This window comes from Pteropus vampyrus, unplaced genomic scaffold (assembly GCF_000151845.1).
Source record: "Pteropus vampyrus isolate Shadow unplaced genomic scaffold, Pvam_2.0 Scaffold133, whole genome shotgun sequence".
NCBI classification, from domain to species: domain Eukaryota; kingdom Metazoa; phylum Chordata; class Mammalia; order Chiroptera; family Pteropodidae; genus Pteropus; species Pteropus vampyrus.
Genome location: NW_011888914.1, coordinates 3,123,182 through 3,150,236, shown reverse-complemented (window position 1 = coordinate 3,150,236; position 27,055 = coordinate 3,123,182). Strand labels below are relative to the sequence as shown.

Here is a 27,055-nt window from a genome sequence, read left to right as displayed (position 1 = left end):
TGATTTTGTAAAAAGCTAATTCTTTAACATCAATATTATCTAAATAGAACTCATTTAAAAGAGCAACACTTTATGAAACGGTCAGAAATATAGAATCATAACTTTGGCATTTTCTTACGTTACAGATAAGTTGCTGAATTCCTTGGAGTCTTAATTGATATTGCATACTGCACAGAAGCTTGGAATTCCTCATGTTTTAAATGGGGAAGTAGAGGGCAATTTTATGACATATTTGATTCCTAGATAATGATCTCCATTGGTTGTTATTTGCTGACTCTGTAATCTTAAGTCGGCATGTTCAGCTTGTTCCAGTCATCAGTCTGATTTGCTTACCTGTTATTGGTCAAGATACTTATTTTTAAACAGATTAGAATTTGTTACTAAGATAAAAGCAACGATATAGTATCGAAACCTTAGTTTTGATATTTCAAAGAAATGACTTTCTTTTCTAGATTTTTAAAAATAGTTTTGTAGCATTTTAAACTTAGCCATTATTTAGTTTGCTTTCATCCATTTTTATTTGCTCTTCTAATCACCTCTTCTCATTTTTGTAAATTGTAAAGTAATTTAAATAGTGTATCTGTAAATATGTATACTTAAAATGATGTAAAATATTTTGTGTGTGTTTGTGAGTATACACACATGTAAATGGTTTTGCCTAGCCAAGGATTTTTTTTTATCTGTATAAAACTTTTTGTACAAAGTTTGCTTTCAATACCAGTAATGTATAAATAAAGCCATGTAAAGTTCTATTATATTTTGATTAGATTTTTTTTAGTGTTTTTAGATAATAATTAAAAAGGAAAAAAAAGATAAAACTATCAGGGGACATGGGGGCTTTTTTGAGGTAGTTCTTGGTGAGAGTGTGACTGGATGAATGTCTGAGTAGATTAGAGAAAGCTAGTTGCCTTTGCCTGCTTTCTCACAGCAGGTGCTAGTACAGTGTACCAGACTTCTGCTGCAGGTGTCCTCACAGATAAAATCAGGGCAGAGCAAAAACCCTTTTGGGTGAAGATTTGCGGAAAACCAGGTAAGGATTGACTAGCTTGCACATTATTTGTTCACTTTCCCTGCTCCAGAATCATAGGACGGGTGGGTTGTAATCTAAGCCTGAGAATCTAGAAAGTACCTTAGGAAATTGACATTCTTGTAGGGTGAACGAAGGGGAAGTCCTTTTCTTCAGGACTGCTAGGTAGATAACAAACTGAAATAATTCACTGTTGTTTTTATAGTGCTGAGGCTTTTATAGTGCTGAGGCTATTCATCATATTGCTTATCTTCTTCCTTCTCTTTGAATCCCCAACATAGCTAGAGGGCTGGGCCTCAGTTCTTCCCAGTACATTCCATCACTCAGAAGAGCCCATACTACCAAGTATATAAGTTTATAAGCCCAAGTAAAGTGATAACTAAGAGATGCCACTGGTTCAGAGGAAAACAGTAAACTGGGTTGCATAAGACCATCAGAATCTAAAATAAAGCCAACAAACTTTGAAAGGAAAAAGTGAAGATTTTGGTAATGTGATATAAGAATAAAAAATAAACCAAGTAGATATATAAAAAAAAATTTTTTAAATAAAAAACAAAATAGAGTAAAAATCCAGTGGATACAGCCAAAGAATGAATGAATGAGTTGGAAAATCAAATTGAGAAACTCTCCTAGAAAGAAGCAAAAAAAAAAAAGGATAATAAATAGAAAATATGAATGCAGATTTAAGTGAGATGAAGGACACAAGATGTGCCAACCTTCAGGTAACAGAAGAAGTCCAAAAGAAGAAAAAGTTTAAAGATTGAAAGGGCCATAGAATGCCAAACAAGAAAGAAGTACCCTCATCTAGACACATACTGAAATGTAAGACTATCAAAGATAAAAATCAAAGCTTTTAGACAGTAAATCATTGGATAAAGGACCAAGAATCACATTGACCTCAGTCTTTTCACAAGCAGTATTGGCTGTAAGAAAATATTTTTGAAGTCCTGGACCTAAAATTTTACATCCATTTAAATTGTTATTCAAATGTGAGGGTTTAATGAAAACATTGAGTTTACTAAAAGATCCACATCATAAACATTTTTGGAGCAAATACATAACAGAAACAAGTTCAGGAGAATACTATAGGAGGTAAGCGTGGTCAGATACTTTGGTAAAGTACATATAGGAGGAAGATTTTTAAAAGTATATTCATAAACCAGAATTAATTTTAGACAATGCCAACATGATGGAGATCAAGGGACCTTAAGAATGTTAAAGTTTTTGTCTTAAGATGAAGGTAAAGATATAAAAATGTCAAACTTTTAAAAATGAAGTATGACACTCAGAACTAAGTGCACAAAAGAAATAGTTAAGTAAATTTTCACAAAGTGAGCACTTATATAACACCATCCAGGTCTAGAAGGAGAATTTTGCCAGCTCTCCAGAGAGCCTCCATTTCTATTCTTAGTTATAATCCTCCTAAAGCTAACCACTATTGCTGACATTGTCAATAGGTTGGTTTTGCCTGTTTTTGAAGTTTCAAATCATACATACTCTAACTTCTTTTGCTCAACATTATGTTTGTATTTTATTATGTTTCATCCATTTAGGTAGTTTCTAGTTTGGGATTATTTAAATAGTGCTGGTCCAAACATTCTACATTTTTTGCTGTACATATAGACACATTTTGGACACATTTTTGTTGAATATTTACCTGGGAGTGGTATATATATGTGAAGCTTTCATAAATGCTGTTGAAGATACCTTTCCCAACTCCAAGATGATGAAGCTATTTTCTTATGTTATTGTTTGAGACTTCTATTTTACTTTGCATATTTGCATCTACAATTCAGTAGTAATTTTTTTTTGTAGGGTGTGAGGTAGGGGGCAAATTTAAATTCAGTTTATAAAAAACATCCAATTTGACCAAGTCTCATTTGTTGTAAAGACTGTTTCTACCTCACTGCTTTTCAGTGCCACCTTGCCAACAAATCTGGTGCTCATATATGCATAGGTTTCTTTCTGGAATCTGTGTTCTGTTTATTGACCTTTTTGTCTAATCTTGCACCCATATTATCATTCTCTTAATTACTATAACTATATAATAAGTCTTGATATCCGGTAGACAGGTCCTGTCACTTTGTTTTCTTCTCCACTGTTCATAGGTAAATTTAACCCTTTGCATTTCTACATTTTAGAATGATCAAGTTCCACAGAAAACTTATATGGTTTTTGACAGAGCTCACATTGAATCTATGGATCAATTAATTTGGGGAGGACTGATCTTTATAAAGTTGAATTTTTCAATCCCCAAGCATAGTATGTCCCACCACTTATTTAAAATAATTTATTTAGTGGTGTGTGTTGTGTGTATGTGTGTAATTCTTGCATATTTTTCATTAGATTTATCTTAGGTATTTGATAGCATTTGATTATATAATAAATGATTTCATTTTCTGTTTAGTATACATAAATACACTTGTATATCTAGTAACTTGCTGGACTATCATGTACTAAAAATTTATCTGTAGATTCTTTTGAATTTATGGTATGAAATCATAGTTTTATTTTTTTTGTAGTCTTTAAACTTTACTTTTTTTGCACTGGCTAAGACAGTGCAAATAATGATTAGAATTGATAAGTGAACGTTATTGTCTTATTCTTGATCTCATAGAGAAAGCTTAGTATTTTATCATCATGATGTTTCCTGTAAAATTTTTAAAAAATGGATACTCTTTATCAGATTAAGGAAGTTTCCTTTTATTCTTAGTTTTCTAAGAGCTTTTGAAAAAAATTATGAATGAGTTTATTTTTATCAATATTTTTTCCTTTATTTTGTAAATGTGGTGGATCACACTGATTTTTAAAATATTAAACTTTGTAATCTCAATAAACCTAACTTTAATGTGATATATCGTCTTTAGAATGTTAGATTTGGTTTGCTAATATTTTGTTTAAGATATTTGGTTTGCTAATATTTTGTTTAAGATATTTTTCTTTTTCAGAGTGAGATCGACTTAAAAAAATTCTTTTTAACAATGTCTCGTCAGGTTTTGGTATCCAGGTTATTATCCTGGCTTCATAAAAGGAAGTGTTCTTTTTTTCTATTCTCTGTAAGAGGTATGTGATGAGATTGTGAAAGACATGGACATATGCCCAATGCTGAACTTCTTTTACCGTGAAATTAGTTTCATGAATAGAAAATGTGTGGAATGACACAATGTTGAGTAGGTATTCCATAAGGCCATTCTTGGAGAATGTATCTCTCCCAGTGAGAACAAATTGCCTCTACCTCCATGGATACAGTTAGTCTGATATAATAAACCTACCTCTAAATAATTGGCTGGTCCATATTTGGACTCAACTTTAACTCTGTGGTTGACAGGTTAAGCCGTCTTACCCAACAGATACCCAGATCAGCAGTGGTGAGGGGAAGTCCATGTTGTGGAGCCCATATGAAGCTTACTTTCGCCATATGGCCATTTTATACATGGGGTTCATTAAGCTCACACTAGATTTACAAGGGAAAGAAACAGACTGACATCTCCAGAGTGTACTATCTATCCATCTTGTTATTGAGATCTTTCACAATAAATGTCTTTGGTGAACATTCACATGTGATAGAAATATCTTCACTCTTAGGTCTAATCTTAGAAATCCTTTCACATTACTTTCCCCCTAAACTTTGTTGTATTTCTAATTATGTTTTAAGTCTAACCATCCAGCCGAACTTTTAACCACTGTCTTTGAATAGATTCTACTTCGTCCATCTCTCCAAGTGAAGAAAACTATATCTAGCTATCTAGTTATCTATCTGGTTAAAAGTTCTTCCACTCCCATGCCGACCCCTGCCAGACTCCCCCACTCCTTTGAGAATTTCCCTTTATTGTCTCCTGATTGAGGTGGTAATATTGCAGCAGTCTACTAGCTTGTGCTAGCATATCATGCAGAAACATCTAGAAACCAGGCCCAAATCTTTTTTCTCTTCCTCAGTTAACTGGTTTATAAGAATGTCCACATGAGGCTGTAGGTGGGAAGAGAATCAGGTACAGTATTATGAGTTAAAGGATTCTGACCTATCTGTTCATGCAACTGTATCTTCCAGACCTAATGTTTTAAATAAAATGTTTCCACTTATTGGTGAATACTGCTTTTTGTGCTCAACCTTATGGTTGGGTGGGTCAGTCAGGCCCATGGTCAGGCATTCAGTCTCTAACAGGGCCAGGGCCATAGCTTTGCTTCAAAACATTGGAGGTCTGCACTGTGATTCCTTTACTGAGGCTTGCCAGAGACTTCATGCAACATATTTCTTAGCTATAGTCTCTTTGACTCTCATCTGTTTGTTGAGAGCTTTTTGCACTGCATCCTGAAATTGCTGCTTATTTTTCACTTTGGAAGGGGCGGATCTCAAAACTTCACTGAGGCGACAGACCCCTGAATTTTTCTTGTGTTTATATCCTACCTCGTGGCTAGTGTGTCATTACTAAAGCATCTGCAGTGCTTTCTACCTCTTATCGGATCCAGTCAACATAATGTGGCTCAGTAGGGTGCTCTGGATTAAGAACATCTAGTCCTCTGGCCAAATTATGGCAGAGAACAGGAAAACTGATGTAACCCTCAGACAGGATGGTGAAAGGTGTATTGTCGTCTGTGATCCATTTTGAGTTAATTTTTGCGGAAGATGTAAGGTCTATGTCTAGATTAATTTTTTCTCATGTGGATGTTCAGTTGTTTCAGCACCATTTGTTGAAGTAATATCTTTTTTATAAGGCCTAAAAGCAGCTAAAACTAAACATATTGTTAGAGCATACATATGGGATGGATACATATAAACACAAAGGAATGATAAACACAGGTTCAGGGAGGCAAAGAGAAAGGATAGAGAAGGAGCATGTAGAAAAACAATTTAGAGTCTTCTATTTCTCAGGTTTGGTGTGGGTTCATGGATGTTCACTATATTATTAAAGAATAAATTAAAAAAAAATCTATGCATGGATAAATAATGGCAGTGTGCATAAGCCAAGGATTATGATTAATTTGATTCAGTGCACTTGAGGTATATTTTAAAAATTAAATACACATTGAGGTGCTTCAGTGTTGACATTGTGATAGGAGCTGGTGATAAGAAGATGAATCATTCTTCCTTTGAAGGAGTTCAGCTTCCTGGAGAGACAAGCACCCAACTAATTGTGAGAAGTGATATACTAATTTTATGAGCAAAGAGTTGGGGCATCACAGAGGAAGTGCTATATGATTTGGTCCTTGAAGGATGCCCAGGCAGAGGAGAGTTGAGGAAAGCCTGTAATATATAACACGGTTTAAAAAACAAGAAGATATAAAATGTATCATGAGTCTTGCTGTTATCCCTCCCTTTGTCCACCCTGTTAGGGTAGTCTCATTAATTTCATATGTATATTTTTAATATTTCTTTATTCAAATACAAGTATGTACTCTTATTTCTCCCCTTTTCTTACACAAAAGGTAACATACCATTTAGAGTTGTAAACCTTGCTATATTTCATTTTATAATATATGCTGGAAAATGTTCCATATTAGTACTTTTGTATTCTTTTTTACAACTGAAAATATACCACTGTGCGAATGTATTATAGTTATCTAGCCAGTTCCCTATTGAGGGACGTGCTGGTGTTTCCTGTCTTTTGCAAATACAAATAATACTAAAATGAATCACTTTGTATACATCATTTCATACATATGCAAGCATAACTAAAATAAATTCATAAGGGTATCACTGAAAGCCAAAGTAATAGCTCAAATTATTTTAGTGAGCACATGTCCTGGGACTGGGAGAGGAGACTGATTGAAGGTGGAGAGAGAAGTACTGTTTACTAAGCAATGTGTGTCCTAAATATGAGATAATCAACTCTTCATTTTACATATTAAATCTATGAGGTTGGCATTGTTGTAGAATGTTTTTACAAGTGGAAGGTGGAATTTAATTTCATGCTCCTTGGAACCAAGTTTTAAAAAAGCACCTAGAAAGTAAATGGTATTAGAATTCAAAGATGAATATTATTAAGAAATTTCAAATCCTTGCTAGCAAGATTTTAAGAGGTGATTTATGAAATAAGTGCCTCCATTTTTCCAGAAATGCTTTGATAATGAAGTCAAATACATTTTCTTGACTCACATAAGATTAAAGTATAAAAGATCTTTAAGGAGTCTTCATTTGTCAAATTCACTTCCTCACTGAAGCAAAGTGTATGTGATGTAAAAGCATAAAACTCTCTGTTAAGGACAAATGTTAGCGGGTCACCCATTGAACCTTAACCTGTAATTGCTACTTCAAATGTTTTCGTGGTGTATTTTGGGGAAATTCACGGTCTTTGGGCTTTTCCTTATTTGTAACTGGAGGGATTATTCTACATCAAGGTTTGAACTGGATTCCTCAGTCAAGTGTTTGGATTGGGGGAAGCAGGAAAGCACGGAAGGTAAGGTGTTCCACCCTGACTGGCTTCAACCAGAGTGACTGTTTTTATCTGTTTTATAAATTGGAATTCCTAAAATGATTGCTCGAGTTAAGATTCTGCAGCTACAATTTTTGAAAATCACTCATCTCGACCTTTTATTTTGCAGTTCTGTTTTTCTATAATTGATGTGTTTATTTTTTTGGCCTGTTAAGACCTTTTATCCGAGGAATACCAAATTTTCTGCTAAGGACCTGATGGGTTAACCCAGTTCCCTTAATTTCTCACACTTTTTCCTTGGAACCCTTATTTTCTCATTGTAGGTCCCTTTGAGTTTCATTGGCAGATGAGTTGAGGGACTTGACACAAATGAGCTTTCCTCTTCTGCTGTTGCTACCCTCTATCACATATACTTTCTCTTCATTTAATATTATGTTGGCTTTCACAATCCTAAATGTTTTACAGCTGCCCTACAGAAAACCAACAAACCCTTCTGCCCATAGGGTTTATATCACCAGATGTGAATGAGGTGATGTGGTAAATACTGGTACCATTGACTAGCACAGAGTCAGCTAGTAGACCTCTTACCCATGTGCATCTTTACTTTTGCCTTTCCATCTTGGGACATTGATTCTCTGTAACCTCTCTGTTCCCTTCTGTTTCTCTGAGTGTCTTGGGTCTGCCAGTGACTCCATAGATCCAGCATAACTTTTGGTGAGACTGAAAGTAGGGGCTTTGAAAAAAACTTGCTCTCAGTGGTAGTGGTTTCTCATCCTTTAGTAGGGATCTCCATCCTCTGGTCCATGGCCTGTTTGGAACTGGGCTGCAGAGCAGGAGGTGAGCAGCAGGTGAGCGAGCCAAGTTTCATCAGTATTTGCAGCCACTCCCCTGCACTAGCATCACTGCCTCAGTTCCAGCTCAGATCATCAGGCATTAGATTCTCATAGGAGCATTGGTCCCTGTTGCCAAAATGGTTGGAGACCACTGCTTTAGTGTGCTAATTCCTGCTGAGCCTTTGCCTTGCTTGGGAATGAAACAGAAGAAAAGGCTCTTCCCGCTTCCCAGCAGCAGTACAGTGCCAGTATTACCTCATCAGGGCATTTCAGATTGTTACTGAAGGTGAAGTTATGGAAAAGTAGCCCACTTGGTGCCTCTGTCTTAAATGTATTAACCTGCTTGCTAAAAGTCTTCAAGAGTGAAGTGATCAGATTGATTTATCTATAGATCAAAAAAAAAAACATTAGAGAAATTATTGTGTTTATTTTTACTTTCTAGTCTAAACATTCATTTTCTTAAGTAGGTAATACATTCACTGTTCAAAGGATTCAGTGTAAAAGTATCCTTCCTACCTCTTCCCTAGGTATCCAGTTACTTTCCTTTGAAGCAGCTAGCCCTTGGGATGGCTAGTTTCTTGTGTTCCCTCCTGAGTTAGTCTATGCATCAATGTCTGATTTTCATGTTTTGACTGATAAAATGCATTAAAGGTATTAAATTCATTATTCTTCACGTGAATTTTAGAATTGAATGTCGAGGGCTTTCTTGGACAGTGTACCCAATACTATACAAATACACATATTAATACATGTGTTTTCACCTCCAGTTAATTATGACAATTTGTAGTTGAGGCTAGTGTGCCAGGGTAGTGGGAATTTAACCTCCTCACCTACTTACCTTTTATTATCATCCTTTTTTAAAAAAATTAAATACCTGAAAATAGAACAGGCACATGATATTTGCTTGCTATATATTTTTTTTTTTATGGAAAAGAGCAGGCTTAGAAATGTGTATAGGAGCTGTGACTTGAAGCCATCTTTGGGTTCTAGTGACACCCTTGCTGTTAACTCCTTTAAGATGACAGTATATTACTTGAGATGTGACTAATGTAAGATGATGCAATACTGAGAGTTAGGAGACATGATCATTATCTGCATTGGGCAAGTCATTTGGCCTCTCTGGAACTTGAATACTTTACAATACTCTGACATAGATTTCTTTCTAAGGCTTTCAGATTCTCTACTGGAAAAGAAAAAAATTTTTCCCGAGCTGTTTGTTTCAGCCTTATAGAATATTGCTAGAACCCATAATTTACAGACAGGCGCAGCCCCCTCTCAGTGGTCTAAAAATGCTTAATCTCTTTTTGACATGTTTCCTTTACTATAGCATGATTTGCAAGAAGACTTTGGGTTTGACTGTCACTCCAATATAACTTGTTCACATTTGATGAGGGAGACTCACCCCAGGCAGCTGTTGATAAAATCGGACATGACCCATTGATCTGTGACATCGATTCCCAGAGCAATCAATCGACTAGAAGAAATGCACTCAAACTCAAATCACTGTAGTTATTCACAAAGGAAAAAGGAAAATTCTCATTTGTTTCACTTTTAATTTCCAAATGTGATGCACCAGGAGGGGCTCCAGCATGATGTCAACTAGAAAAAGGTATTACAAGAGTATAGCAAAGCGCCAAAGGACATTTTGACCTCAAGAGAGGACTAGGTTAGATTCCATTGATCAAAATTACTGTGCTCATTCTGGATTGGGCCCCACAGCCAGCTGATCAGAGCCTTTATATCTGCAACCAGCAGCAGTTGTTCCACTAATTAGCCACTCATGATCCAACTTTAAGGTTCTTTGAGCCCAGTCATTATTTGTTCGTCCACCTATAAGGTAAGTGAAAAAGATGGGGATTTTCTTGTTTATGAGAAATATAAGAAATCCCTGTGAGGATAGAAAAATAAGATCTGAAATAAAATTCAGGAAAGATGCACCGGCTTTTTACATAGGAGATGCTGAATTAGTATTCAATAATAAAAGAAAATTCAAGACTGTTTCTGGGACCTATAGTTATTTAATGGTAAAAAGTAGTTATTTTTAGGAAACAGGGATTTTTTTTAAAAGATCGCATTCTTGCATGCAAGTATGTGTATGATTGTATTTCTGTTTTTCATGTTGGCCTAGTTTTATTTGCTATTTAAAAGTAATAATTTCTAACTTTTAAGTAGATAGTAGCATTGAATAGTTTAGGACTGTCAAGTAGAGAATAAGTTAATGATATGAGTTAGCTTTCTCATCTCAGGGTTTTTATGTAAAACAAGCTCTAGATTTTTTTAAGTTCAAAAGGTGGGATTTTTTAATGAAGAATAATGGCTAGAAATTTTTAAATGAATGAATATGGGAGAGGACCTAAACTTTTAAAGAGAGGCTAGAACTTAGTAAATTATTACTTCAGTTAATGAGGTATAAGTCCAAAATTTTTAAATCAAAATTTTATTTGCAAGTACTATACATGATTACATTCTTAATGTTTTAATTTTAAACAATTCACAAGTAAAATGTAAGTCTCATTAATACCCCATTAAAATTCTAGGAGTATCTACTACTTTTTAAATTTTACTTAAAAAATTGTTTATAAATATGTATACATATACAGGTAGAAATTTACATAAGTCATGCTTCCTTAGAAAAAGTCTTTTTTCCATTTCCTTTATCTTTTTTCCTCTCTCCTCCCCCTCCAAACTCCTTCTCCATCCTCATTACCTCCTACAGACTCCAGTAACCTATATTAATTTCCTGATGTTTGTCTTTCTGCTCTTTTTCCTTCATGCTCATATAGTCGCATACATACACATCTCATATACATATGCATACATATTATAGAATTTTATTTTAATCTCACGTTGAATCTGTGGATCAATTGATTCGGGGAGAATTGGCATCTTTACAAATAGCATTGAATTTTTGAATCCCTGAGCGTGGTGTATCCCACCATTAATTTATTTAAATAGTGGTATGTGTATGTGTATTTGTCATTGTCAACTGTTCTCTCCTTGAAACTGTCTTGCTTTGGTTTCAGTGATACCACCCTCATGTTTTCCTCCTTGCTCTCTTTGACCATTTCTCATTTTCATTTGTAGAATTTTTTTTCTGTGCTATTTCTCAGATTTCTCTCATTGGCACACTTTTCCTTCTTGTCCCTGAGTGATCTCATCTACCTATTCAATGATTATTCACAAATGATTAAATGTTTATCTCTAGATTGTACCTTTTCGGTGGTTGTTCTCTAAATGCAAATGCTTTCCGGACATCTCCACTTTTGCCATTTAGTTTTGTTGGGTAAAATCTATGTATTTTTTCCAATTATAATTTCTGGCATTGATGTGCTTAAAAAGCCTTCTACTTCAAGAATATAAAACATATGCATTTTATTTTAATACTTTTATGGTTTATTTTTTTCCATTTAATACTTTATTCCTTCTGGAATTTATTTTTGTTTGGAGATAAACAAGAAAATATAATAATTCTACGTTTTTTGTCTTGTATTTTTGAGTTGATATTCATTTGTTCTTTTTCATTATTTGTCTATTTTATATGTTAGCAGGAGTACTTAGTGGCTACTGTGAGCACTGGACCAGGTATATCCTGTTCATTGTTGAATTCCCTGGCATCAAGCACAATGTCTAGGCGATAGTAAGATTTTAGTAAATATTATTGAATGAATGAATTATGGAAAGAGAATTGTTTTATTATCTGTTTTAATTTAATAATACTTTCCTATTTTTCCTCCATATCTTTCGTATCAGGAAGTCTTCCATATCTTAGAAGCTTTTAGCCTACCAAGTATTTTAACCTCACTGAACCTTGAAAACCATTAATTTTTTCAGAGTAAACCAACTAACCTATTCATGTCAGCTATGCCTCAATTCTTTTCTAGATTACAAGCTTGCTAGAGAAGCAATTCATATTCACTTTAATTCTAAGTTAGCAGACCTTCCATGAAAACACGATGTTACAGATGTGGCTTTGTGGATATAATCATATGTCTTATTGCTGGTACTGATTCGGTATCTGCTTAATCTTTACTGCTACCCTGTGCCAGTTTCTGAAGGTTTATTTGGTTGATTTCTGTTTTCTTTACTTGTACTTTCTGTCTTTCAGTGGGGGTAATGGATAATGTATATATGTAAGTATTATATATGGTATATATAAAATATAACTATATATACATAAACATATATAATGAGGATCTTTGCTTTTCTGCTGATGATTATTCCAGTAATAGGGTCAAAGAACCAAGTTTCAAAATGAAAAGACAATTCAATCCTCTATTATTTGTTGATACCTTCTGTATGCAAAGACAGAAATGCTATGGAAAGTGTCTCTGCAAAGGGTGTACATTTCCAGGAAGGGGGGGGACATAAGACACAACCATCACAAAACTCATTTTAGGTGCAGTGCAAAATGACCGGTATAAACAATCAATGGGAATTCTGGAATAGGAAAAAACATTCTGACTTGGGATGGCTAGGGAAAACTTCCTGGAGGAATTGAGACTTATTTATGATCATGTAGGATGTATGGTAAATGGGGTATCTCAGATGGGTAGAAAAATAAGCAAAATTGTGGAATGGACAGCATTGTACAAATATGAGGGCCAATGGATCAGATTGTGGAGGGTCTTTAGTGTTTTTTCAAAAACTGATATTCCTTGGAACCATTTTATTTTATCAAGCATGGAACATAAATATTAGGGCTGGAAAATCTTTCATAGTTTTACTGACATGAAAAAGAACCCACCATATCAATGAACCTGTGTCTTTATATATTACATCCATGCATGCTATTAACCTCAATGTTCTCTTTATATTTCAGACATTAGTCTCCTACCATGGGGGATTGGAACTTATTGGGCGGCATCTTAGAGGAAGTTCACTCCCACTCAACCATAGTGGGGAAAATCTGGCTGACAATCCTCTTCATTTTCCGAATGCTGGTACTTGGTGCAGCTGCCGAAGATGTCTGGGATGATGAACAATCAGCATTTGCCTGCAACACCCAACAGCCAGGTTGCAACAATATCTGTTATGATGATGCTTTCCCTATCTCTTTAATCAGGTTTTGGGTTTTACAGATCATCTTTGTGTCTTCTCCCTCTCTGGTGTATATGGGCCATGCCCTTTATAGACTCAGAGCCTTTGAAAAGGAGAGGCAGAAGAAAAAGTCGCACCTTAAAGATCACAGAGAGAAGCCAGGGCTTGAATTGGAGGAGCAACAAAGGATAGATAGGGAACTGAGGGGGTTAGAGGAGCAGAAGAGAATCCATAAAGTCCCTTTGAAAGGATGTCTGCTGCGTACTTACGTCTTACATATCTTGACAAGGTCTGTGCTGGAAGTAGGGTTTATAATAGGCCAATATATTCTCTATGGGTTTCGAATGCACCCCTTCTACAAGTGCACTCAACCTCCATGCCCCAATGCAGTGGATTGCTTTGTATCCAGGCCCACAGAGAAGACCATTTTCATGCTCTTTATGCACAGCATTGCAGCTGTTTCTTTGTTCCTTAATGTACTAGAAATATTTCATCTGGGAATTAGGAAAATCATGAGGGCACTCTATGAAAATCCCAGCAAGGAGGGCATTGAGGATGAAAGGGGCCTTCCATTCCATTTCAAAAAATATTCAGTGGTCCAGCAGTGTATGATTTGCTCCCCCTTGCTTGAAAGAACCCCTGTGCTTCAAGCCGACAGTCAACAGCAAATTATTCTAGTAAATGTGCCAAAGTCTAAAACCTCGTGGCAAATCCCGCAGCCCAGGCAACTTGAGGTAGACCCTTGCTGTAGTAGAAAAGACTGGACTGGGGAGGATCAGCACAGCGGACAGCTCCATGTTCATAGCCCATGTCCCCAGCATGGCTGTGCTAAAATTCAGCACTCGGGACAGCACCCAGACCTTTCCTCCTTTGGCCTACAAAATACAATGTCCCAGTCCTGGCTAGGTGAAACAACAGCTCCCAGGCACTGTCCATCCTATGCAATAGGAACCTGGGAGCAGTCCTATGACCTGCAACCCTCAGAGGAGCCGCTCACGGATTTTCACAATCACTGCAGAGACAGCAATGGCAGCAAGAGAGAGAGTGGGGTCTGGACAGACAGATCTTGCTCGGGCAGTCGCAAGGCCAGCTTTCTATCCAGATTGCTGTCTGAAAAGGGACAGCTGCGCAGTGACTCAGGAAGCTCCCATTCTCAAGGTAGCTCTAGCTTGGACATTCTGCACCAGGAAAACAGCCCCACACTTCTGCCTTCAGCTACTGGGCACAGAACATCCATGGTAAGTAAAGACAGACTGACCATGGAACTATCACAAGAGGCGTTCCACTCTGGCCATTTCTTAGCCTTCCCTTTCCTCCTTCTTGGTGTGTATATATCTGCATTGACAGAGGGAGAGAAGGAGAGGGAGGTTAACTTGTGGAGAGTTAAATTAATTCATTGAATACATTCAGTTAAATTTAACTTATAAGATAAACTTATTGAAAACTTACTTTATATCAATCTGTCTTGTAAGTGCTGGGTATATAAATGGTTGAAATACCATCTTTGCCATCAAAGGGCTCAGAATCTAGATGGGACAGTTAGACAGGTAAACATGTAAATATGATCAAGGATAAGGTGCCATGTTAGAGGTGGTGGGTGGGCAAAGGAAGGAGTGGTTACTTGTTTATGGATGAGTCAGGAAAAGTTTCATAGTTTTTTTTAAATTTTCAATTACAGTTGACATTTAATATTATAGTAGTTTTAGGTGCACAGTATAGTGATCAGACATTTATAAAACTCATGAAATGATCCTCCCCAATAAGTGTAGTACCTACCTGACACCATACATAGTTATTATAATATTATCAACTATATTCCCTGTGCTGTACTTCACATCCTTGTGACTGTTCAGTAATTGCCAATTTGTATTTCTTAATCCCTTCACCTTTTTCACCCAGCCTCCCAACCCCCTCCCATCTGGCAACCATCATTTGTTCTCTGCGTCTATGAGTTTGTTTCTATTTGTTTGCTTGGTTTTTTAGATTCTACATAAAAGTGAAATCATATGGTATTTGTCTTTCTCTGTCTGACGTATTTAACTTAGCATAACACCCTCTATGTCCATCCATGTTGTTGTAAATGATAAAATTTCATTCTTTTCTATGGCTGAGTAATATTCCATTGGATATATGTACCACATCTTCTAAAAGCTTCATAATTGAAGTGACTATTGAACTGAGTCTTCGAAGATGTGCTGTATTTTCCAGACCTGGGAGGAGTGGGGTAAATGGAAGAAGGCCGTCCCACTAGAGGGAGCATTGCAGACAAAGGCTGAGAGGTGTGACACAGCGGGGCTATCTGGCGAGCTATGTATGGCTGAAACACAGAGTAGTAGGAAGGCTGTGGAGAGAGGGAAGTCTCGAGAAGGGAGCATGGAGGTCTTGAAGAGAGGTGATGGAAAACTCAGAGACAATGTATAGCAGAGGGGTGATTAGATTGGAATTGTACTTAAGAAAGCTCTTTCTGTCACAGTATGGAAAATAGATCAGAGGAGGGATTATTTGTAACCTTGAGTTGCCCTTGTCTCACTAGGGAAAGAGAGTGTGCTCTATTGTTTTAATAGCTCTGGCATTTAAAAGTCATATACAAATATTTGGGGATATATTTCACAAAGACTAAAATCAATATTCTATTGATTTTAATTCTATTCTCTGAAAAGCCACTGTAGAATAACATTCCCTGGTCATTGTAAGACATAAAGGAAATTTATTGTAGATTTTTCTCAGTTCTTGGGGGAAAAAAAAAAAAGAAGGACACTTACTTTACCCACTGCTCCTAACAGCTTTTTCTTTTGTTTCATTCTTCGTGTTAATAATGATCGAATCCTTCTTCCCCAATTTCATATCTCCTATGCGTTTGGAGATATTTTGTTACTGCACTAAAGCCATACCTTGAGTAGGAATCATTCTACCTAGCTTTTTCCTAACATGCTTCTCTCAGACTGATACTCATTTCTTGTCAGTGACTAGCTGTCTACAAGGAGACTATGTTCAGGATCAATGTGTGGGTGCTTAGGACCCTATGCCAGACCACAGCAGGATTCTCAACTCCGGCTAGTTAGAGTCATCTGGGAGCTTTAAAAAAATCTTCATGCTCAGGACCCATCCAATTCCATTTAAACCAGAATCTCTGGGGGTGAGATGCAGGATCATTATTTTTAAAACCCCCATGGTGATTGTAATGTGCAGTCGGGGTTGAAAACCACTGTTTTACAGTAACCTTGCCAGGGGCTCCTGCTTCCTAGCTGCATTTAGGAAGTCAGTTAAGAAGTTTTCACATGCTCTCTTTCTTGTACCTCCTTCCATGTGAGAGGAGCCTTTGTTTTGACAGAGAATTGAGAAAGAGAGCAATGTTTAGTTGAGGCAGATTTTCTTAATCCTTCAGATTATCTTTTGGGAGAGGTCAGCCACGCTCAGGAGCCTGGAGAGAAGATGAAGGTGATAGACCCTTTCTATTTTCATCTTCTTTCTTCCCTGTTTTTTATGTTTCTAGGAATTATAAATAATGCCTTTGGCCATAAAGCTTATGGTTACTTTTTTCCAAGCCTCTTACAGAGTTGACAGGGCACTTCACTCCCTGAATGTTGGGAAGACTCTGGGATTAGGTTATAGCGTCAACTCCAGGGCACTATGGTTGACGCATATGGCTTCTTGCAAACAGAGAGATCTTTCATTATAAATTAATGCAGTGAACAGAGGATTATGATCATCCATTTTCAATATACAGACTGTAAACTACTTTTTACACTGTATTAGGTCCTAGGTGGCAGTATTTTTAGGGCTTAGTTAGACTTCCCAGCCTCCAGAACTGTGAGAAATAAGCCTCAGTTCCTTATAATCCACCTGGTCTATAAAATTTTGTTATAGGAGCCCAAGTGGACTAAGACGAGGGAGAAGAGTGCAATCAGGGTCCAGGTGAGACAAGGGGGAAGCTTGCACAGTGGTCCAGGTGAGAGAGGAGCATGGCTTAGAGCAGGGGTACTACTGTCAATGATATGGAAGATCATTTTTTTTTCATTGTTTTTCAAATTCAGATAATATATGCACACTGAGAGAAATTCAAGCAATATAAATGAACACTGAGTAAAATGTGAACCTGACCATGTGAGGGTTCATCTCTTCTCATTCTTACCTGGACTCGATTCCTACCTCTCTCCCCAAAGACAACTGCTGTGAACAGCATGGGGTGTGTTCTCCCTGCCTTCCTCAGTGCATTCATAATCTGTCTTTGAGGATGAATATATGTTCACACATATCTGTAATTTGTTTTTTAAAATGTAAATGTGATCATACTATAGAGATGTCTCTGCAATTTGCTTTGCTCATTTAATAGTATATCTAAGGGATCTTTCTACATCAGCACCTATGGAACTGCCTCAGTTTTATATTAACTCATGTTTTTCCGTAGTATGGATGAACCATAGGAGACTCGACAGCCATTTAGCCATTCTAATTTTTTTTCCTACTGCAAACAGTTTCAGTGAAAGTTCCATATGTTTATCTTTGATAGGTGCCTTGAAGTGGAGTTATTGGTTGTAATGGGCGTGCACATTTTACACTGTGATAGATGCCAATTTTTGCTGAGGAAGGACTATACCAATTTGTCCTTTCACTTCTCAGCACATTAGCACCTCTTTCTCCACACTCTTGCCAATATCAGACAATATCTCCCCAGCCCCACCAATCTGATGAACTAAATTTACTGCCCTTTGTTTTAATATACATTACCGTGATTACGAGCATGTTTGTTCATATGTTTATTGGCCATCTGTATTTCTACCATGAATCATCCTTGTCTGTTTTTCTGCTGGAATATTTGTCTTCTGATTTCTAGGAGCTCTTATATGGTAATATAGTAACTCCTTGTCTATACACATAGTGAAAGATTTTCCCCCAATCGTCTTTCCTCTTATCTGTGTTCATGGCATCTTAAAAAATTTAATATTAGATTAAGTCTAAAATCTCTGTTACTTATCTAGTTTCTTTGTCTCATCTGGGAAGGTCATTTTTGACTCAACATTGTTAACAAGGGTTGTTAGATGGGTGTTTATTTGGAGGATGGATTTTTATAATTTATTGAACCCTTTGGCTCAGAAATTTTAAATAACATCAATTATCAAAGACTCTGAAGAAGAAGCAAAAAGAAAAACCCTATATCTAGGGCCTGACTATGGTCCTGACACTGCCATGGACTTCCTCACTGAAACCCTGTGATTATACCCGTTTTGTGGATAAAGAAACAGATGACTTGTCCAAAGTCACAAAATCAGGATGCAGTGAGTGAAGCACAGTCTTTGGGTCATAGCAGGGATAAAAATTAATATTTATTGGATGAGTGAACGAGCTGTTTGATTCAAGCCTGTCTGATTCAAACCAAGCTCCTTCTCCTATACCCCATTGCTGCTTCTTGCTCTCCCTGCACAAGGCAGCTAAGTTTAGCATATTTTTAGGATCAAAGGTAGTTTATTATAAAATGGAACATTCCACATTTGGATCAGTTTTTCCTTCTCCATTATACAATGTCAAAAATCTGTCTAATTGTAGTGGGAGCAAAGATTGCCTTAGGAAAAGGTTGGCTTTTTAGTTTGAGGCCTGGATTTTGGACAAAACAACAGCTGGAGAAGTTGAAGGTGATGGCAGGTGGGATTCAGCTATTTCACAGTAACTTTGTCAGGCAACAGAACCTCTTAAAGGGGCGCTCGTCTCTGGAGCAACGTAGGGCAAATTGTCTTCCACATCACGTTTTGATTCAACCTTTGGTATTTGTGACATACATAGAGTCCCAGGTGGGTGGGCAGGACTGACTTTTACAAGCCATTTTGTTTTATTTCCCGTCTCTTTCAGAGCATGCTTCTAGAACTTTCATCTATTATGAAAAATTAATGCATGTCTGGGGCCAGAAAAAAGAACACAGGAGCAGTGGCATCTACAGGAGAAAAGTTGTACCTTGTCAGCTCAAACTGCAGGAAGAACTGCGGGAGCCATCCCCTCCACAGAGACACTCGCCAGGCAATGAGTGTGTACAGGGTGCTCCCAGCTGGGCTCGCCCAACACGGTAGGCCCTTCCCTGATGGGATAGGGTCAGCCTCTCACTCCACCTGGCCTCACTGGCTGAGGCAGGTCTGAGGCTCAAGCAGGGATCAGGCGGGGACAAAGTGGGCGCCACCGGAAAAAATCTAAGGGTAAGAGCTGCTTTGGATTGGGATCTGGCTACCCTTCCCCCACCCAGCAGCCCAGTGGGACGTGTGGCCAAGAGAGCACCTCGTTCTGCAGTGGTGACAGCAGCAGTTTGAACCCTTGAACATGGGTCCAGGGCAGGGCGGGAGCTTCCTGTTTGTAAAGAAGATGTTGATGAGAAACTTTTTGTTCTTTTCCTTACATCAGTTCATGTCTTGGGGATGAACTAGCTGGATTTTTGTTCATAAATGCCATGACATAAAATATTGATTACAATACTGGCAAACACTCGGGTTGCATGATTTTATTTTATCCTTCTGTTGGGATCATGCAGGGTTAGTGGCGTTGCCATGACTGTGGGCCAACAGGTGCCTGGCGAGATCTCATTCTGGACTTCCAGGGGAGTGACTGAAGCAGGCACCTCTTCCTCAGCCTCCCTGCCCTCCCAGTGGTCCTGAGCCATCAGGAAAGGTGTGTCAAAAAGCACTTTATGCTTCTTTTAGAGCACAGAGACACAGACGACTATGCGATATACACTAATTAGCCAGTCTGTGAGGCTGGTTAGCTGGTTGTTACTTTCTGAGTTTTGAGAGCCATAAAGGTGGACTTAATTCTCATGGAAGAACCACTTAGCTTCTCCATCCTCCATCCTATGGCCGGACTGTCTCCTAACCCTGGCCCACACCTTGTAATAAAGGTTTCAAGTTATTAGGAGACTCAATTTGGTCCAGTGTCACAAAGCTCTGCATCATCTGTGTCCTGTGAGATAAAATCCAAACTCCTTAGCCTGGCACACAAAGCCTTCATGTGTTGGCTTCCATCTCTGACCTTGTTCCCTACCTCTGACCTTGTTCCCCAACTCTGACCTTGTTCCCTACCTCATGCGCCTTAACAGCTGCTTGCAGCCTTCTCTCCTTCCTGTCCTTGCCCACAGAGCAGCAGGCAGCTGGACACCTTCCGCCCCACTGCAAGCCTGCCTTTTGGGGACTCATTTCTTATGGAAGGAGTTCCAGCATCTCTTTCTAAGCCAACCCTCCACTCCATTCCATTTTTCCTATCATCCCTGTAATTATAGTAACAAGTACTATTTTTTTTTTGATAAATAATTTTCATTTTTTGAAAAAAGAGGTGCATACTAGATGCAACTTATTTCTAGGAAGCACCTTCTGGCCATCCGAGGTGAGCTCCTCTGAGCTGGAACAGCCTCTTGCCCTTGGCTTAAGACTTCCATCATTGTCTCTATAGTTCTCTGAACATTACTACCAGCTTTTCTGGGTCTCCAGCTTATAAAAGGTAGATTGTGGGATTTCTCAGTCTCCATAATTGTGTGAATCATTCCTTATAATTACTTATATATGTATATGTATATGTATAATGTATATGTATGTATGTGTGTGTGTGTGTACATATACACACACATACATCTCCTATTCATTCTGTCTCTCTGGAGAAACCTAATGCACTGGGTAACTGCCTGGGATGTTGCAGAAGGGACCCTGGCATTAGATGGCACTGGTCTGTGCTTCTAGCCTAAATGGCTCCTGAGTCAATTTGCAGAGGTAGAAATGAGGTGTGGAGATGTGAAGAGGTGTGGTCTGTTCCACAGAGAGTTGGTAGAAGAGCCAGTGGAGACCATGTGAATGAAAATGACACTGGGGCCAAGCCCAAACGGGTTTTTTTAAGGGCCATTTTTAAGGGGCATACCATATTCCAGGTGCTTAAGACACATTATCTATACCTTGTCTAACTGTGTAAAGTTATTGTTTATTCTCATTTTATAGATCAGAGAAGGCTCAAAGAGATTAAGTAACTTGCCTCATAGCCAAAGATCACACAGCTGAAATGCCTGCTGTGCAGCTGGAATTCAAACTCAGATCTAGCTGCTCCAAGGCCCACGCTCCTTCCAGGAAGATCTGCTGTCTCTCTCGTCCATAACAGTTAGCAGCCCCTGGGCAATAATTTATTTGTACACTCGTCTGCCTGACTGGCTTATGAAAACTTTAAAGATAAGGTCTGTGCATTTTAAATCTTACCCAGCATGTAGCAGTGTTGGTTGAATGAATGTATGTTTATGTATAGAGGCCAAAGACAGTACATTACCCATCACTTCCAATTCTCCAGTCTATTACTTTATTCACTGGTGTTCTGGCATGTCTTGTCAATAGGTTTATTGTGAGAGACTCTTCCAGGAGCCTTTATAGAAGTGTTAAAATTTTTTTTTATAATTTAATCTTTACTTACTCTCAAAAAACTTTACAGGTCATCAACTGCCCAGCACAGAGGTTAATAAAAAAGTTAAATGGACCCATTGTAAAATGTAATGCTTCCAGTAAATGTTGGCATGTCTCAGTGTTTCCATCCATTGCTTTAGGATGAAGGTCACTGCCTCAGGGGTGCACTTGTCTTCAAGGGGAAGGAGTAATAGCTGTCCATGGAGAACCAGTGATGCCTCTTTCTGATTGACCAAGCAGGCTAGTGGCAGATGTATGTTGGGATCTGTAGGAGCCAGGGGTGGGGACAGAAGGTATCATGCTCTTGAGTCAAATGAAAGGAAAGACACTTGCATAATGGGATGTAGGGTATGCAGTTTGCTCCATCTCTCTGGGCTTTGATTTTTAGACACCAGGAAGTATCATGTTCATTTTTACAGAGGGGCAAAGGTACTCAATGGGGAGAATTGGATACATCCCACTCTAGGTACTATTACAAACTGGTATTAAACATCAAGTATAATCTTGCGAATGCACCCTCATTGTGGGGACAGGGTAGTGGGTTGGAGAAGACAATACCTCAGTTATTTCCAAATACATAGAACAGACTGTTGGCAGGGACTGGTGTACAGGTAGCCAATGTGAGAATCCTTGTGCCCTAGCCCTAGAAGTAGATACGAATCACTCCGAAGGTACACGAAGTTGGAAAGGAAATGGTTGCTTCTGATTTGGGGCTGGATGGTGTTTGCATGCTTCCCTTCCACGAGATATAAGTAAGAGCTTTATTCTGTATCCGGCCACAACTGCCATTCCTGCCACAGGCACAAAAGTCAGGGTAGAGAGTGCAAATGACCGTCAGTTCTAAATGACCAGGTTTTCCTACAGAAAATTTTGGGACTATGACCCACCCATCTTTCCCAGAATGGACTGAATGTCTTTAGGCAAAGGACTGTATTTTACCTCTCACACCTAAAATGTTATGACTGTGATGTTTTTAGAACAGCACACATTTGAAAATCCTATTATACATTCTCTGGAAGCCCTCTCGTGACTCAGTAGGGTGCCCTTGGAGACTTGCCAAGGGAGGGTAATTCAGCAATTTTTAATTTCAGTTTTCCCATCTGGTGGATGGGGTGTGGCCACGTACTTCTTGAAGCTTAGACCTGGGCAGCAGTGTATTCACCAAACACGATGAGAATTCATTATTTATAGCCCACTGTCAGCTCAGCCAGATGGCTCCTGAGTCCAGTGTTATGTCATCTGGCCTGCCCACCATTCAATATCTAGTTTTCCTTTTATGTCAGAATCTAAGACTAAATTATCAAATATACTTTTTTTGGATTAACTGTACTTATTCCCTAATTACAATTCTAAATTCCTTGCCCTGCCCTTTACGGTATCTTGGTGTTTGTTTAACTGTTTTCCCTTTGTTTATTTTCACTTGGCTTTTTGCTTGAAATTAAACCTATTATTTTGAGACGACCGTGCCATTGTAAGAAACAGTACCTTTCCCCCAGCTCCCCACAATGGTGATGTTTTTCATAGGCTACAGCACCATATCTAAACCAAGAAATCGGGTTTCATGCCTTTCATCTATTCTGGTAGGCACTAGGGATTTTTAAATTCAGAGTTGAGGAATCATAATAGCATTATCACATTTTTCAGATTTCTAATCAGATTAGTCAGGTAGCAGATAAGGGTCCAAACTTCTCTGGAGAAAAGACTTCCTAAGGCCTCCAGCTCTGTAACCTATAACACAGGATTAGAGGCTGAGCAACTCAGTTTATAACGCATAATGATATGTCTTTATTTCATCAACAGAAATGGTGTCTAGACAAAATTCAGTTAACACTAGCAATTCAATTGAGTGAAAAAATTTTTTTTGCACAATAGTGTATTTACATTGAGTAAATGAAGTTTCAATTCATTAGTTCATAGCAATGCCTTTTTTCCCCAAAAAGGTAAAAATTCTTAGTTACAGAGAATAAGCATCAACAGCCATTTCATCTTTACAATAAAAACCACAAGAGAAACCACAATCACTTAGAAAAAAAAGACAAGCCTAAGAACTAGTACAATAAAATGATGCATTGAATTAAGTTACATTAATCGCATAGAATTTGTGTAAAAAGTATGTAGAAAAACACCTGATGTAACCTGTTACAGTCGTTGACCAGTTATGAGAGGTACAGAGGGTTATACAGGTAGATATGTGTGAAAACTGTCCGTATTGTTCGACCTGGGGAAAAAGAGAAGAGGGGCTGCAGCCCCTTGCATACACTGAGAAGACCCTGTTTTGAATATGGCCTCTGGAGTTTGTAAGGCATATATTAGAGGTGCACTTGCATCAGACTGGTTCTGGAACAAATTCTCAGAGGCCTTTTTGGCCTCACAAGCAAAGGTGGTGCTTGCCTCGAATGGCTTACTGTGTCTTAACCAGCACCCGAAGCCCCCGAATGCATCTGGAATCTTCCTGATCACTCACTAGATGTGGCAGGTCCTTTATGTCAGAGGGTGAATGGGCACCCCAGCATTCACACATGCTAAATGCATCATTAGGACTCAAGCAGAGGTCACCTCTCTGCCTCCAGACATGTTTTGGTAGAAGACTTAGCATCAATCTGTACAAAAAGCTTTCTCTGTCCAAGGCCCTTCACTCCTTCCTGATACATGTCTGATCACCCTCATGGGAGCATTTGGCACTGAATGTGAGTGCCTGAAATGAATGGTCTTGGTGCACTTCTGCTTCTAAGGAGGGCCACTGTTTTATCTGAGGTCAATAAACTGGAATGGAAATGAAAGTCCGAGTTTTGCTGCTGCTTAATAGTGAAATGCGTACACCACACCACAACATTAAATAAAGCTACAAAGTGGGCCTCTGCAACCAAGTGGATATTCTTCACAAATGGCAGCATCATTTTCATATTACAATTAAAATACACTGATATTCATTTGATATAAATACTATCTCCCAGGGTGGAGTGTAGGAAAATACTATACACTTACTTTTCTTTGCAAGAAATGTTTCTGCACTGTCAGTTGAATAAGTTATCCCAAGTCTGCCACAATAGGGTCTTTTCCATGTACAAATAATATTTGCACACACTATTTGTGTACAAATATATTCTGTTCTGCAGCATCAGTCTTTGATGCTTGGGTCGTGAGATGGCTCGGGCAGCATTAAAAACATACAGCGTGAACACAGAATGCCTCCATGCACACAGACTTCCTGCACATACACCGACTCCACACAGGGCATTGCACTGTGGACCGACTTGCCAAAAAACTGAACCTACGACAAAATCCTCAATTCTGGGAAGAAACACTAACATGATCCAGTGAACAACTTTATTCTTTAAAAAAAAAAAAAAATGTTCCCTACTCTATTAACAGTGATTTGAGGACAAAACTTGATTCTTGTTCCCTTCTAGATGTGACTCTTCCAAAACTGTAAGCAATAATGCAGCAGCTTAAAGTCATTTATTAAGGGTATAATGTATCGACTAGGTGGCCAAAAAAAGGGCTTTGAAAGAGCTTTGCAGGCTTTTCTTCATGAGTAAAAGTCCAAGTTTATTGTGCCCATGTGACTTTTAGCAGTTCTCTCATGCAAGTCCTCTAGCTGCTCCCTGCCCTTCTTCTGAAGAAGTGGCAGTTGGCATACTAATCACTAGCCTGTTTTCTTTTTTTTTTTACTTCCTTAGGAAAGCAATACAAGGATTAAATCCAAAATCATAGTCATCTTAAAAGCAGCATACCTTTAGAAAGACACTTAATAAATTACTTGTACAATAAACAAAATAACATTTTCTACTGCAGCATCACCTCTGACGCCTGAGTCATTGTTAGGGAACCAGGAAGGGAAGTAGCAGGACAGCCTAGTAACTTTGCCAGCTCTTTTTTTTTTTCCCCAACTGTTTTGTTCCAGAATCAGTAAGTAATGAAGTTTGATTATTCAAGGCACCCCCAGATAACGCAGAGAAACAAACACATACACCAAAGCACTCACCTGCCCAAAGCCTGAACAACCTGAATGAAGTGAGGTCGTCTGGAGACACAAGTAGAACAAAAGTAGGTCCAAGGGGAGGACTAGGTTCAGGCGGATGTTAAGTAGGGCCACCAACGCTGTCCCTGCCCCGACAAGCCGTGTCTGCCCCAGATATTTAGAAACCCAACTTGGCCATTGCTAGGATCCTCCTAAACAGTCTATGGCTGGAAGGTCTTTTATTTTTGTAAGGAAGACCCCCAAATAGCACAACTAAATTTCACCATGCTGTGCAAACTATTCGTTGCTATTAACTTGCTTTTCCTTTTCATAAAAGACAGGGCTTCACTGAGGGATCCCAGGGATCCCTTTAAAAACCAGACAGGCTGGTTTTTAAAATTCCACTCGTGGCAATTTGGATTCTGGTCCCTTGCTAGTCCTCCCTTTGAATCAACCCAGAAATAATTTTCACAAACACATGGTTTAGAGTGGTAACAGACACAGACATGTCACACTGTACAAAGCCAGTTGCTGTTCACGGTGGATAGTGAACGAAGTTTCAACAACTTGTTAAAAATCTCTAAGACATCAAAAGACAGTTTTTCAAGCAGTGTTTTTAACCGGTTCCCATGGCAGGGGTCGGGTTAATAAAGGAGGAAGGGAATAAAAGTGAGGTGGGGGTTGGCAGGAGGAGGATGTGGGCTGAGTTAGGGTGGAGAGAAAGAGACCCCCTCCCCGCCCAGAAATGGGGATGGACGGAATGTGGCCAAGACTGCCAGTTGCACATGAGTTGTTACCAGGGTAAATCATGCCAAGTTGTTGTGGGCCTGGTTATGATAACATTCTTTTTTTTTTTTTTTTTTAAAGAAGAGGAGGTCACTTAAAAAAGGCAACAAGAGAGTTAAAAAACAAAATACTGTTGGCTGACTCCACCATAACACATACCTGTGATGGATCACGTGAGTCACATTGAGCTTAAATTCGAGCTATCACCAGTTTTCCACAAAGGCAAACCTCACGGTGAAGCACAGAACTGGTCTTCTAGGCCAAGAAGTTCCAACCGTAATAAGAACGGTAGCTCCAACACAGAGCTTTATCAAAAAATCTGTCTCAAGACAAGCACACACACATACACACACATGAGAAAAAACTGAAAACCCAGAGGCAGGTTTTAAAAGTGGAACTAGTTTAAAAGAAAAGCCTTTTTTTTTCTTTTTAACCCTACCGCATGAACCAACAAATTTCTGGCATTCATACATATTTAAACATTTAGCGCTAATATTTGTACAGAAAAAAGTTAATAATACTAAAACATATGTTACTATGATTTCACTTTTCGCCTACATCATGTACTAATTCCCCCTTTTACATGCAGCTTTAATATTGTCCAAACAATGGCACAAATAAAGAAACAAAGT

At 38.3% G+C, this 27,055-nt stretch overlaps 2 protein-coding genes across 7 annotated transcripts in view; both read left to right on the top strand.

Moving 5' to 3' along the window:
- Positions 1-1,778, top strand: part of CASP8AP2 (caspase 8 associated protein 2) — a 31,745-nt gene extending 29,967 nt beyond the window's left edge. For all 6 annotated transcript variants that reach the window (XM_023534810.1, XM_023534812.1, XM_023534809.1 and 3 more), the window contains one exon: positions 126-1,778. Coding sequence is in view for 1 of the 6 variants with exons in the window: in XM_023534814.1 (XP_023390582.1) it covers positions 126-129 (4 nt within the window). In the remaining 5 variants the exon portion in view is untranslated. The remainder of the gene's footprint in view (positions 1-125) is intronic.
- Positions 1,779-12,425: 10,647 nt separating this feature from the next.
- GJA10 (gap junction protein alpha 10) lies at positions 12,426-19,773 on the top strand. Its single transcript, XM_011367394.2, has 2 exons — positions 12,426-14,506; positions 19,113-19,773. The coding sequence occupies exons 1-2, from the start codon at positions 13,067-13,069 to the stop codon at positions 19,149-19,151; spliced, it is 1,479 nt and encodes a 492-aa protein (XP_011365696.2). The 5' UTR covers positions 12,426-13,066; the 3' UTR covers positions 19,152-19,773.
- Positions 19,774-27,055: the final 7,282 nt, after the last annotated feature.